Source organism: Sorex fumeus, unplaced genomic scaffold, assembly GCF_029834395.1.
Source record: "Sorex fumeus unplaced genomic scaffold, SorFum_2.1 ptg000098l, whole genome shotgun sequence".
In the NCBI taxonomy this organism is placed as follows: Eukaryota; Metazoa; Chordata; class Mammalia; order Eulipotyphla; family Soricidae; genus Sorex; species Sorex fumeus.
The window spans coordinates 35,753,822-35,769,288 of NW_026606155.1; the positions used below are offsets into that span (position 1 = coordinate 35,753,822).

Below are 15,467 nucleotides of genomic sequence, written 5' to 3' on the forward strand. Positions count from 1 at the left end.
GTAACCTGGCTCTTTTTCACAAACTTTGCCATCAGTTCCTCTTAGCACTTTCATATAAGCTTCTGTCAAGTTTCAGGTTCACACTTTTTATAATGCAGGTCTTCCAATTTTCTCAATTTGTTATAAAAGTAGCTTTATGGAGTTAGAACTCTCAGAAAAGAGTAAAGAAAACATTTTTCTTTAGACCTCTCCAAACGAAAAGAAATTCTCAGGGCCAGTTACACCCACAAGCCAGCTCTGACTGGTGCCTTACAATCTCATCAACAATCATGATCCAGGGACTCATTATAAACCTTTAGGAAGAGAGCATAAAATAACACAACATAGCCATGCTGCAGGACCCTGTGCTAGGCTGTTTCATTCAGGGCAACCTGGAGGGGGGCGTGGCTGGGGCTCCCTCCCTGCCCCAAGGGACCCAGCCCCGGCAGCCAAAAACCTCCAGAACTCAATAGCTGTCATGATCACGGCTGCTCTCCATATGCTTGGGACAAGTTTCAACCATGAGTAAACCTATTACTGGACCACATGACTGTGAATACTTCACACCACTAATATTCCAAGAGTAGTTCACCACATTTGATGGGGTTTAAAGTAAAAGGCAATGAATCTTAGGGGGAAATATATTTGTACATATATATGCATATAAATATATATATATATACATACCCAAGGCTCAACATGATAGTTTAACAACATGATAGTAATCTCTTATAGAAGGACTTAATATTCCCTGGGTGAAATACAATAATCTTCACAAACTTTCCTAGAAGGAAACTCTTTTGGATCATTTTCAGCGGTTTATTCATAACAATACAAAATAAATTACTTCAGTTCTGCTTAGGGGCAGGGTTTGGGGTTTGGGATGGAAACATCCAAAATATGGTGGTGGGAAGGTGTGATGGTGGTAAGATTGGTGTTCAAATATTAAATGTAATCAAATATTGTGAACTACTTTATAAGAATAAAATTAAAAAATTAAAAAAAGGAATTCTCGGGGTCTGGGACTTCCCAATATATTTATCAAGGCCTGAAATGAGGCCAGTACACTTCACAAAGGCTACAGCTTGTTGGAAGATGCTGTAAAACTTTCACGTAAAAGAGGTTGGGGCCAGAATGAATAAGGTCAAAGTCTTTTCATCTGGAGCTACGCTTTAAAGTTAGAGCTGTCAGTTCAATCGGTGACTTATTCGGTACTTCTACATAAAAAAAAAAAAGATAAAATAAAGTTAGCGCTAACCACAAATCTGGGGATTCTGTGACAAGGTGCAAAGGTCGAAGAAAAAAGCATTTAGGCTAATACTTCCTGAGCTGTCCAAGGTTCTGACTTTTACACAGGGTATCAGTATCTTTGTTATCTTTGATCTTGACAATAATTTTTCTTCAATGAACTGGATATAGTCTCTTATAACTAATATTGATTACCTTTTAAGTTTGCCTCAATCTATGTTGAGTAATATGCTTGTTAATGGTTAACTTCTCACAAACTGAAAACTATATTATTCTGTGTCATGTGTGAGAGCATGAAGCATAGCTGTGTAAGAGGTAGATATTAGTAACAGCCACATTAGCCAAGTGCCTTTGACAGTGTTTCAGAACTATGGTTGTCTCTTCACATTTTTCTGAGTAATAAAATATGAATAGTATCTCTAACATAAATGGCAAAAATACAATATAGTAAATACTTAAAGATGCTTGAGAAGGAAAATCTACTTAGAAAAATAAATCTGCACAACAAAAGACAATTTCACAAAATAAAAAAGATAAATTATATACATGCTATTCAGAAATTATCTCAGACTGGGCTAAATCCTAAATATAAAATCAAACAAGAATATAAGATATGGGTGCTAATCCAGATCTTGGATTAGGTAATACTGTTTTAGATATGACAAAAACCAACAAAAAATAAAATGTGAACTTCATAAAAAATTAAATTTTGTGCTGCAAAGGCCACTTAAGAAGTAAAACAACTCACAGATGGGATAAAAATAGTAAATCATATCTTTGATAAGCTTCTTGTATTTAGATGATATAAATCACTCATACCTTGATTTTGAAAAATCATCCTCACTATTTACAACAGCCAGAATCTGGAAACAACCCAAGCTTCCAAAATCAGATGACTGGATAAAGAAACTATGGTACATCGATACATCTACATAATGGAATACTATGCAGTCATTAGGAAAAAGGAAGTCATGAAATTTGCCTATACATGGATAAACATGGAATAATATGCCGAGTGAAATAAGTCAGATGAATAGGTACAGACATAAAATGATTGCACTCACTTGTGGGATATTAAAAAAAAACATAGTATGATACTAATATCCAAAGACAGTAGAAACAGTGACCAGGATGACTGGTACATGGTTGGAAGCTAGCCACAAGTGGGAGTGTTGGGGGGAGGGTGGTGCAGAATATCTTAAAAGATGTTTTGTGAGCTCAAAGCATGGATAATTCAGATTACAGATATCCCAATTCAGGCTTTTGCCCAAAGAAATTGCCATTCTCAGTGCTGTGAAGTCATATTTTATATTACAACTGATGTAAAATGTTCCCCAAATCTCCAGCAGTTTAATGCACCCAGGTTATATTTTAGGGAATCAAGATACTGAACTATTAAGCAAATAATAATGAGGTTGAAAACAATTTCACTGTGGTACAAGTTGTTGCGGTATGCTATCCATCATGTCTTCCACACTCCTTCTTTCCATGAATATAAGATTTGGTCTAAGTTAACTAGATTTAAATGCTCCTTGAACTGAATTCTTTCTTTTTTAAAACAATGAATAAGACTTCAGAACATCACTAACCCCCTCTCCCCCAACACCCCACCCCAAACAATACATAAAGATAAAACCTGACAGTTCTTTTGTCTCAATTCTTCTTGCTAAGAACACTTTAAATGTCTCAATCTGATTTTTCTTTCTTTCTAAAGCATTTAGAGCAACTCACAACTCATAGAAACTATGCAAGCCCTGGAATTTCATTATTGACCGCGTTATGCTCATAAATCTTCAATTAGTCAAGCTTTGTCAGTTCACAGGGATGTAGGTGTGAAATAATACTGAGAAACACTGGTAATTTTAACAATAACATGAAATTTAATAACTGAAAGTTTCTTTCCCCAGAAAAATATACCAAGGTGAATAGTAAAGAAAGATATTTTATTATCTCTAAAGATGGTTGTGAAAATTGCTAAAACTGAGTGTGCAAAGCAAATAGACTCATTACAAGGAAATTTAGTTAAATTAGAAGTGGGAAAATTTCACTGAGGAAAAATTAATTTCCTCTAACAAGCCAGAATATACTTTGATTCCTGTACCAAGACAATTCTCAAATATTTAATATTCATCAATAAACAGTGTAATATAATTAGAACTTCCTATATTTTTAGCATATTGCTAATGAAAATATCTGACATTTTGACTTGGTAATTCTGATGCTTCAGGGAGTTTTAAAGGATAAATTTGAGAAAAACTCCTTAGCGTAACCAGATAAAATGACAGGATTAAGTGCCATAGTATGTTAGCAGTAGAGCTTGCACAGCCTCCATGTTGACTCACTCAGCAGCCCTGCTCTATCAATTTATGACTAAATCTCCAAAGAGATGCAAGCCAACAAGCTAAGATTCATGGACACACCAGTCCTCCCTGTACTCCACATTCGGCTGAAAACTCTGGGGTGTCCTTGGGAGGGGGCAGACTAAGTATCTGCCCTGCTGAAGCTCTAGCAGCTACAATCACAACCCACCTCTACAGCCACAACAATGGCTCAAGTCCACTGCTTCACTAATACTCTCCGTGCTTCATTAATACTCTCTGCAGGGGCACCAAACTGTGAAAAATTTCAGGTACTCCTGTGCTCAGGCTGACAACTCTGGGGTCTTCCCGGAGTGGGATGGGGAAGCTCCTGTACTTCGGGAAGCTCCAGCAACCACCCTCCCACAGCCGCTGCTGTATCAACTCATTGACCCAGAACATAGATCATGAATTCTCTACACTGACAAGCTGCATAAGTGAGTGCACTGTGGCACTATCCTCCTGTTGTTCATCAATTTGCTCTAGCAGGCACCAGTAACGTCTCCATTGTAAGACTTGTTACTGTTTTTTGGCATATAGAATACGCCACGGGGAGCTTGCCAGGCTCTGCCATGCAGGCGGGAAACTCTCGGTAGCTTGCCAGACTCTCCGAGAGGGACAGAGGAATCGAACCCGGATTGGCCGCGTGCAAGCATTCCTCAATACTGGAATTCTACTAGGACCACATCAGATTAGATAGGCAAGTAACAGCAATCAACTAAACTCAACAAACAAAATAACAAAGCTCAACTAACAACTAACAGACTAGTAAATTCTTAGACAAGGACTTAACAACTCCTTGATGAGATATAACAAAGTGTTTTTTTTCACATAAACTAGATTTTTAGATACTTATTACTTTTATTATTGGAGCTTTATTGTCTAATTTCAACTCTAGAATTATATCAATAGTTGCAGGTTTTGTCTATTAAAAATAAAAAGCAACAACAACAACAACAAAAAGAATGTTAAAAGGGGAACAGCTTTTCATCTTAAGGCTGTTAAGGCTATTTACTCCAGGAAACATTTTTTGTTTGTTTGGGGGCCATACTAGGGATGATCAGGGTTTACTCCTGTCTCTGAGCTCAGGGATCACTATTGGTTAGTGGGGGTCAGGGGATCAGATTCTCAAAACTATGATGATTCGTTTTTAGATTTTTGTTGTTGTTATTGGTGGAGTTAAAATCACTTTAGGGCCAGAACCATAGAAAGTGGATAGGGTGTTTGCCTTGCATACAGTCCACCCAGGTTAAATTCCTGATCCCTGGTACCATATATGATCCCAGAAGTAATCTCTGAGCGCAAAGCTAGGAGTAAGCCTTGAGCACAGCTATGTGACCCTAAGATAACAATGATAACTTTAGAGATGTAATTGTCCTATATTGCATGTATATACCATAAACATTGATGAAATTTTGGCATGTATACTCATTAGTTTATTGTCACTGAACAGAATAAAAATTGAGCCCAAATTTTAGACCTTTTTGGGTGTCATGTATGGCAATGCTCAAGACTCACTTCTGACTCTGTGCTCAGGAATCACACCTGGTGGGGGCTTAGGGTATCCTGTGCCAGCCATGGGTCAGCTATGACAAGTCAATGTTAAACACACTGTGCACATTACTCTCTCACCCTAGTTTTAACAGTTCAAAGGAGCATCTCAATAGTTCTGAAATCTTTGAATATATAAATGCACAGGTATAAAAGGTATAATTCCTCACACAACCGTGATGGCAGAACAGAACAGACCCACCAAGTTTCTGGTAGTTGGAGGGCAGGTCCTAAATTTTCTGAAGAAGAGTATGAGCCTAGTTCTTCTGCACTCTGTAAGCCGAACTGATCCTTTTTATTTTTTCTAGCAAAATGTGCATTTTACTGATCCCTAATGTGTCTATGTGGGACTTGTACATTCTAAACCAAGTCACTTTTGTGGAGTTGGGATCTCCAAGTATCTCTCACCTCATCAGAGAGGGCAACATGTTTGTGAATAGGGTTGGTGTTAGGAAGTGGTGGTGGGGTAGGTCTTCCTGGAATATTCCACTTCTCCAGTAGAAGTCAAAGGTGCCCACACCAGTGGCAATGACTTTGACTTTGTTTCAGGCATTCAGAAGGATGTAACGTAGCTGTTATTGTCCCTGCCCACTGACATCCTATTTGCCCTCTGTGCGGGCTCGGAGAAGTTTTCTTCTGTAGCCCTTCAGGTAGTTTGCCAGTCCTCTTGCTATAGCCGGCTGGGTTCTAGAAACGACACTGAAGGACTCAGAGGCCTCCACCCGCGGGGCTGCCGGCTGACCACGCCTCCGTCTGCCGCCAATAGCCCCCGCTGACCCACGTTCCTATCTACAGTTGGTCCAGGTCACCTCCACCACCGTGGCCTTGAGGTCGCCAGAGTGTTCGGGGAGTGTATGTGTGTGTGTGTGTGTGTGGGGGGGGTGTCCTCGGGTCTCAGGGTGAACTTCAGGAGTTGGCTGGGGCAGCGCACAGCCCCTTAGTCACGCATCCGCGGGAGCTGCCCCTACCTGCTGGTGCCCACGGATTCCTCCCCAAGCGAGAGGAAGACGCCCGAGGGTTTGGCCCGTGCCCCCATCGGGGCCTGCCGGGAGCCAGCCGTGGTGGGGTGCCGACGCGTGCCCAGGAAGGCTGGGACCGAGCAGGCCTTTTCCACCTGCGTAATACGCGGCTGGGGAGCCGCGGAGCCGCGGCGGCTGGAGTAGGAGGAGGAGCGCGGGCGGCGAGGAGGTGGCGGAGGAGGGGGAGGAGCTGAGGCGCCGAGAGCGGCAGGCGGCGGCGCGGCCGGAGTTGCAGCAGCGGCGGCGGCGGCGGCGCGGACACCGCAGCCTCCCCGAGCCCGAGTCCCGGCGGGGGCAGCAACCCCGAGCGCCCGGCCGCCCCGCCACCGCACCCCGGCTCCGCCAAGCCGCTGTCGCCGCGCCCGGGGTGGGGGGAGCGCCCGCCATGGCCGCGCCGCCCGATCCCCGAGACGAGCAGCTGCCACCGGCCGGCCCCGGGTCCCACTGGGTCGGGGACCGGGGGGAGGGGGAGGCCGAAGCGGTGACGCCGAAAGGGGCCACGCCGGAGCCGCGGGCCGGGGAGCCCGATCGGGGGTTGGGCGCCGCCGGGGCTGGCGAAGCGGCGCCGCGGGGACCGGGCTCGGGCCCCGCCCGGCCGCCGCCCGTTACCATGGAAACTGCATCCACAGGTAAGGCGGGCGCGCGGGCGCCGCTGCCCCGCAAATGGCGTTGGGGCCCCGCGGGCCCCGGCCCGTGCCCTTCTCCGCAGCTCGCCGCTGCACCTTCTCGGCGCTCTCCACCTTGAGCGCCAGCCCCTGCCCCCCCACCCCCCACCCCCCCTCAACCCTCGCCTCTCCGCGGGCCACTGAGAGTGTTGGAGGACTTGGGGCTGGGGGCGGGGGGGGATTAGCGGTGAGGGGAGGGAGAAGCTGGGTTTTAATCTTTTCCAAAGGTTCGGAAGAAGACTAAACACATCGATCACTTGGGCGATCGTTATGATTTCGGCTTTAATAAAACACGACCCGCCTAGGCACACTAGGCATGCTAGCTGCTGGAGCTCCCGCGTCCAAGTTTCTTTCATTCGGCCCGAGGGTTGGGGGTCTGAGAGGGTCCGCTGGACTGCTTTGCGAGGAGCTTTTGGGGGGCGTGTTTGCGCGCAGCATGCGCTGCAGCAACAGGGGGCCCGGACAACAAAGCGGCGGCCGGCGCGCTGCCCCCTAGACCCGCCTGAGTGCAGGAACTGAGACGTGTCTTTAGCTCCCCGTGTTACCCCTTTCCTCCCTCCACGATTCGCCACATTCCACTCTCTCCCAGACCCCCTTCCGTCCCGTCCTCCGTCTCCTCTCCTGCCCGCGCAAAAATGAGAACTCCCCCCCCCCACCCCCAAGACTTGAGACTGAGTCGGAAGGACAGCGTTGCATGCGGGTTTAGCCCCTCCCGAAACGGTGGGTTCCCTGCTGCTGGGGTATCTTGAAACTTGCAACTCCCAGGCCCGCCTGGCCGCGAGATTCGAGATTCGGAGGATTTGAGTGGCGATGAGTGGATGAGGAGCAGTTTGCCAGCAATCTGGACCCGCCTGGGCACTAGGAGATTGCCCTGGACTTGCACTGCCTTTCGGCCGACTTTTCCTGGAGCAGGAAAGCGCGGGTGCGGAGCTGGGAGCAGAATCGAGCTGTACAACCTGGTCCGCCAGGGCAGGAAGCGGAATTTGGGGAGTGGTTGCAAACTTGGGTAATGCTGGCTTTCCAAGGACCCGGGCAGTGGGTGATGTGTTATGTGGCTTCCTCGAGGAAGCTTTGCCGTGGTGGAGTGCGGGTTGTGTGATCGGGAAATACAAGCCCCCCAGGATTTGGGATGATGGGTTCTTCGGAAGGAGAGAAAGCAGGGAGGGACTGACAAACTTGCTTTTGGCAGCTGGTTTAGGGAAACCCCTTCCTGAGCCGCCACATCTTTCAAGGGTCTTATGGAGTGCAGTAGGAGTCTTAAGTTCGTCTAGCATGAAAGATTTGAGCTGAAAATTAGAGAGGTGGGGAATGCATTGATGCACTTGCAAGCAAAAAAAACCAAAACAAAACACCCCCCCCCCCCCCAGGAAGACAAGAAAAAGGAGATAGAGAAGAAGATTCCAAAGCAGAAAACCCCATTTGTCCTGTATTAGTTTTAATATGAAAGGATTGTTTCTCTTTATTTGCAAATTAAAGAAAAAAAAAGACTTTGTTGTTGGTTTACTATTACCATTTATTGTTGAGGGTAGCTCATAACTTAGAACTTTTATTCACAATCATCACTATAAAGTAAGTGATTGCTTTATAAACATTGCCACCTTCCATTAATGTTACCAAGGTTGGGGGGGATAAAGAAGGGAGGCTAAGAGTCCTGTAATCACTAGCATACTGACATTAAAATGTGTTGAACATGCGTAGAACGAAGTGGGTAGGTGTCAGTTTTTAACATTATGATTATGAGTGAAACATTTTTCTATATTGAATGTATTAGGGAGCTCCAATCATAGGGAACAAATAAACTATAAATTCAAATATGATGCTAAGTTTGAAGGAAGAAAGTGAACAAATAAGAAAGGAGCATATATTTTGCATACTCATGTGGAATATTTTCTGGCTTATTACTCTAAAGGGATTTTAGATCGTTAATTGTTTAATGTTTTATTTTTCTGGGTAATTTCAAAGGCCTTATTTTGTCCAAAGAAGTTAGAAATTCAAATTGAATATTCAAAACTGGTACAGACTTAAACTCTCATTGTCTTAAGACAATGTTTCTTATTTGACTGGATCAACTGCTATAGAGATCAAGATGTCAGAAATGATATCTAAAATAAATAACTTAATCTTGCAGGAGTCCAAATAAAACCTGGACTGGCTTCCTTGTCTGCTATTTTGGGGATTCTTTGGGAATTATTTTGTTTTAAGCAAAGACAGCAAGTGAATCCTCAGCTTTGTGAGAGACAAAATCCAGAGGAAGCCTGGTAAATACACTGCTTCAGTATTGTTGGCTTTTTAAGGAATGATGCTCCTTGGAACTCACATCAAGATGAGGAGTGACTTTGAGCATGAAACATTTGTAAACATATTGTTTCTTTTTCAGCTGAACTTATTAAATGTGAGATATTATATGTAAAGGAATTGATGTTTTAAAAACTACTTAAAGAAAACCCCAATCATGACATCTAGACATTCTGTTATTTACTTTATGCGTCCATGATGTCCCAGCATGAATATATTTAAACATCATGAAAGCTGCACTCTGAAAATGCAGCAGTATTGTATTTCCAGGTACTGCCTTTTAAAGGTATAATCATTAGTTTCTATAATTGATAATGAGTATGTGAAATAATATATTTTGCCATGGCTATGTTTATCACACATTTGTAGGCTACACATGTTAGAATTATTAATCATATATCCGAGTAATTGTCTAATAACTTTAACAAAAGATGCTAAGAATTGTTTTTTTTTTTCAGGATCAGTTATTTTATTCCTGGAAACTATTCAAAGGTGTATAGGATAACACAAGGCTAGAAGAATAGTCTTTGTTTAAAGGAAGAATTTAAAATAGGACATTTGAAAAAAATGCAGTGATAAAGAAATTCACTCATTAGCCACTTTGGAAATTAAGTCCTTGACTTTCATATATCTGGAAAGCAATGAAGAGATGGAGAATAATCTTGAGAAACCAGTCCAGTAGGATTTGCCTCATTTAGGTTGGCATAGATAATTTGACTTAGATTTCCTAATAATTAAATCCTATTTACTTTACTCAGACTATAGAGCTTATAAATTAAAATTTGTGTGTGTTTGTGTGTGGGGAGAGAGGGGGCACACTTAGTGGTGTATAGGGCTTATGCCTGGCTTTGTTCTCAGGGATTTCTTCTGGCAGACCTGGGAGACCATATGTGGTACTGGGGATCTAGCCCAGGCTGGCTGAGTGCAAGGCAAGCACCTATCTGCTGTAGTATTGCTATGGCTCCTTAACTTAGAATTTTAAAATGCTGAGTGTGATACTCTTGGAAAAACATCATGATTCAGCTGATTTTCAGAATATTCATATATCCTGGTTTATTCTGTTTAACATAATAAATTGTACCATACACATTACCAGTCATCTTCTTAAACCCATGTGGAGGCTGGACTGCATGCCTCACTTGTAGATGTGTTTTAAAGAAATAGTACATTAAAAAAGTTGAAATCATTCCCAATATCCCTTTATGAAGGTGAAATTTCAACCTATTTTCTTTTATTTTTTGAGAAAACATTGATCTAAATGAGAAGGATATTATTTGCTTTTAAAATATTTTACAGAACATATGAGAAGGTTATTTGAATGCAATTTACTTTTTTTGGACATAGCTTCTGGATATAGTTAATAACATTTTAGGCAGTGAGTTTGGTGTATATGCCCTCTCATTTAGGGCATGTGACTTGGATTAAAGTAAAATTTAGAAACACTTAAAATGTTTAGAAAATTTTAAAAAAGTCCTAAAAAAACTGATGAACACACTTATCATCAAGATCACAGCCTAATTTTCTCTTCATGAACTTATTGTTCCAGGAAACACATTCTGCAGATACATCACAGGTCTCCTGCCTACATGTCTTTTCTAGGCTCTCCCTGATTTTGAGGAACTGCAGAGAAGCTCTGATTACATGGCTTGCCTATATAGTCTATCCTAAGAGCACAGATGACAGAAAGTTTTTTTTTTAAGATTCATTAGTGAATTCTTTCAAACCTTTTTTCTTTCCATTGTTTTTGTTAATTGAATCACCATGAGATACAGTTATAGACTTTCATGATTACATTTCAATCATACAATGATCGAGCACCCATCCCTCCACCAGTGCCCATGCTCTACCACTAATGTTCCCAGTATCCCTCCCATCACCCCCACCCCTTCCACTCCCTGCCTCTGTGGCGGGAACATTTCTTCTTTCTCACTCCTTTTGGGTGTTATGGTTTGCAATACAGGTACTAAGAGATGACAGGAAGTTTTTATCTGTAAAGTGAGAAGCTGTTATAATTCAATTCGACTTGGCCCACATTGGGTACTGTTTTGTGTAATACTAAGTAGTACACATAGGTTGTGGCTTCCGAGGATGTGCTCCTTTCTGCTTCATATTAGTATGTTTCATGTTGTGTCATTTTTCACTTTTCTCATTCCCAGGTCATCACTGGGAGCTTGACTAGAAGGATATTATAACAACTTAACCGCATATGCACAAGGGCATGAGTTACTTTACTGAGGTCAACTAACCATAAATAAATATGAGCATAGCTTTCTCAGACTGCATTGCTAAGGGGAAATTGAATCTATCTATCTAATTCTGTTTTGTTCATAGAAATAAATGGCTGGATATCATTCATTTAGTTGTTGCTTGTATTTTAAAATTAAATTATTGTAGTGTAATCACACTAAATTTGAAGAGAGATTTGAAAAAGACAGTAAAATATAGATGACTATGAAAATAAACATTTCAAAAGATTAATAACAGCAGATTGCTCACCACAAAAATCATTATAAAGAACATGATAAAAAATAAAAGGCATACAACCAGTTTTATTTGTTTAAATAATAGAGGGCAAAAAGAAAAGTATAAAGAGTGTAAACTAGACAGCCCTGTGATGTGGAGGAGACTTGCAGTATGACCAATGGGAAAAGAGAGAAAAGGACTTCTCAGTTTTCAATTAATTCTCAGCTCACACTTAAACAATTCTTAAATTTGAAAATTGAGGCTGGAGCCTGGAATCAGTCAATAGAAGAAAATCATATAGCGCTGCTTTTGATAAGACTGGTTCTTCTGAGATAACGACTTTATGTCTCGTGTTTTCCTTTTCATTGTTACTGTTATTTTGGGTTTGGGGGCCACACCAGTGGTATTTAGGGGAAACTCCTGACTCAGCTTGGTGCTTGGATGTCATTCCTGGTAGTGCCTAGGATCTAATCCTGGGCTCCGATATGCAAAGTGTGTGGTTCAGCCTTCTGAGCGCTCTCCTGGAGCCTTATTTCCTGGTATTTAGTTAGGGTGCTGAGAAATTTTAAAGTCATCCCTGGTATATTTTGAGAATAAGACTAGTGCTTGAAAAGTTCAAGGGAGATGTTATTTTGGGGGGCAGGCTTTCCACATCTCAGAGCTCACTCCTGGCAGGTTTGGGGGACTCTATGTGGGGTTGGGGATTCAAACCGGGTTTGCCACATGCAAGGCTAGTGCTCTACCTGCTCTTCAATCCTCAAAGTTCGAAGGAAGAATGGAGATGTTTAAGAAGGGGAAATGATGCATTCTTAAAACTTATGAACCTCTGGGCCCAGAATGATCTAATATAGCGGGTAGGAGCTGGAGCAATAGCACAGCTGTAGGGCGTTTGCTTTGCATGCGGCCGACCTGGCTGACCCAGGTTCGATTCCTCTGCCCCTCTTGGAGAGCCCGGCAAGTTATTGAGAGTATCTCACCTGCATAGCAAAGCCTGGCAAGCCACCCGTGATTCAATATGCCAAACACAGTAACAAGAAGTCTCACAATGGGGACGTTATTGGGCCCGCTCGAGCAAATTGATGAGCAACAGGAGGACAGTGCTACAGTGCTACAGGGAGCTTGCGCATGGTTGACCTGGATTCAGTCCTCGGCACCACACATGGTCCCTTGAATTCTGCTAGGAGTGATCCTTGAATGCAGTGCAAGGAGTAAGCCACTGGGTGTGGCCTCAGACTTCAAATAAACAACTTACAAATTGTTATATTTGATGGTGATGATAGAGTCTAAGAATTCATTATTATGCCAAATATTTACAAATACTTAGAAAACAATAGATATGTTGAGCAACTGAGAAATTGCCATTGTTTTCCATGGGGGAAACTAATTCCCCATAAAGCAAATGTACTTTTTTTTCGGATTCTGAATTGCCATCATCAGTATCTACTGTGTACCTATTATGCTCAGGAACTCCACAAAATACTCAATTTACATAGAGATATAGAAACTTGCTCTAGGAGCTGAGATGTAGTTGCTGGGTATAAACACTTGCCTTGCATATGTGAGGTCCTGAATTTGATCATTGGAAATATTAACAAAAGAGAGAGAGAGAGAGAGAGAGAGAGAGAGAGAGAGAGAGAGAGAGAGAGGAGAAGAGAAGAGAAGAGAAGAGAAGAGAAGAGAAGAGAAGAGAAGAGAAGAGAAGAGAAGAGAAGAGAAGAGAAGGAAAGGAAAGGAAAGGAAAGGAAAGGAAAGGAAAGGAAAGGAAAGGAAAGGAAAGGAAAGGAAAGGAAAGAAGCACACTCTTTAATTTTGCAAATGGGGGGATTGATGTTATACCACTGCTCTTAAAAAAATCTTGATTATGGTGTTTACTCAAGTAAATGTTTTTGAATTAAAATCACTGATTTAACTCTAAAAATAATTATGTTATGAGTAAGTATATGTGAATATGATATTAAAAATCTTCCAGGTGGTCTGAAGAGATAGCTCAAAGGGCTAGAGCACGTGTTTTATAGGCAGGAGTTTTAAATTCAGTCCCTTATACATAGGCTCTACATGGTCCCAGAGGCCCCATTGAGAGTGACCCCCAAGTGGGAGTAACTCAAGTAACTCAAGTACTGGCCAAGTACTGCCCTAATATGTCCCCATTTTTTCAAGGTAGAAAGGACTATAGAGAGAAAATGAAAGCTTCACACTGTTTCCCATCCAACCTTTATTTCCCTCTCCAGAGGTCACCATTGTTATCAGTCTTTTTTTTTTATTAGTGAAACACCATGAGGTACAGTTGTAGATTTACAGATTTTTGTGCTTGGATTTCGGTCATACCATGATCAAATACCCATCCCTCCACCAGTGCCCATTTTCCACCACCAGGATAATATCCCTCCCCCCATCCCCCCCCATCCCCCCCTGCCACTGTGGCAGGGCATTCCCTTTTGTTCTCTCTCTCCTTTTGGGTATTGTGTTCAGCAAAAGAGGCATTGAGTGGCAAACATGTTCAGTCCAGTCTACTTTCAACCTGCATCTCCCCTCCTGGGAGGATCCTCCAAATACCCTCCATTTGGTGCTCCCTTCTCTATCTGAACTGTCTTTTCCCCTAGAATACCCGGCTGGCCTCTGAGCTATGGAGTAATCCTCCTGGTGTTGATCTCAGCTATTCTTGGGTATTAATCTCATATTTTGTCATTTTATATCCCCCAGATGAATGCAATCTTTCTATGTCTATCCCTCTCTTTCTGACTCATTTCGCTTAGCATGATACTTTCCATATTGTACCACTTGTATGTAAATTTCATGACTTCATCTTTTCTAAGAGCTACATAGTACTCCATTGTGTAGATGTACCAAAGTTTCTTTAACCAGTCATCTGTTCTTGGGCACTCAGGTTTCTTCCAGTTTCTGGCTACTGTAAAGAGTGCTGCAATGAACAAACAAGTGTAGATGTCACTTCGACTACACATTTTTGCCTCTCTGGGATATATTCCCAGGAGTGGTATCGCTGGGTCAAATGGGAGCTCAATTTCTAATTTTTTGAGGAACGTCCATACTGTTTTCCAAAAGGGCTGAACCAGTCGGCATTCCCACCAATAGTGAAGGAGTGTCCCTTTCTCGCCACATCCGCGCCAGCATCGGTTGCTTTTGTTCTTTTGAATGTGGGCCAGTCTCTGAGGTGTGAGATGGTATCTCATTGTGGTTTTGATCTGCATCTCCCTGATGATTAATGATGTCGAGCATTTTCTCATGTGCTTTTTTGCCATTCGGATTTCTTCTTTGAGAAAGTTTCTGTTCATTTCATTGCCCCATTTTTATTATTATTAAATGACTCAACAAAGAATTTTTATTATTATTAAATGACTCAACAAAGAATTGTCAGTGGTAGAGAATAGAGGGCTTTCTTATAGCTATGTCCCTGAGTGATGAGAGAAAGTGGATCTACGGCACAGTGGACTCTTGATGTCAGATGCAAAGGACAGTTCATGGATGTAAATGTTGGAAAGATAGGGGAGATGATTTATTAAAAAAGGTTTGATCTTTTGTACTGCTGTTTGTCATTTAAACAGGAAGTAATGTCAACAGAACGTAGGTGGAACTAAAGGTGGAAGTGTGAAAAGAGAGATGGCATAAATTGTTTCAGAGGTGAATGGGAGACTGAAAGAACTAGTCGAGTTGCTGGAATTCTGAGCAGACCTAGGGCTTGCTTGGAGTTAGTGATCGCGAGCTTACAGTGAGAGCAGTTATAAAGTGTGTTCTCTCTGTTTTTAGGGATACACACCTGGCCATGTTAGGGGTTACACCTGGCTTGGTGCTCAGGAATTATTCCTGATGGAGTTTGGGGGACCAGATGGGAGGCTAGAGATTGAAACCAGGTTGGCCACTGCAAGGCAAGTGCC

The 15,467-nt window shown here is 42.4% G+C and overlaps 1 protein-coding gene across 2 annotated transcripts in view; it reads left to right on the top strand.

The window, feature by feature from the left end:
- The first annotated feature begins 6,038 nt into the window (after positions 1-6,038).
- Positions 6,039-15,467, top strand: part of RTN1 (reticulon 1) — a 269,417-nt gene continuing 259,988 nt past the window's right edge. Inside the window, exon 1 of one of the 2 annotated variants that reach the window (XM_056133580.1) lies at positions 6,039-6,196. Coding sequence is in view for 1 of the 2 variants with exons in the window: in XM_056133579.1 (XP_055989554.1) it covers positions 6,540-6,783 (244 nt within the window). In the remaining variant the exon portion in view is untranslated. Of the gene's footprint in view, positions 6,197-6,345; positions 6,784-15,467 lie in introns of those variants that run through there. The other variant, XM_056133579.1, reaches the window with a different exon arrangement.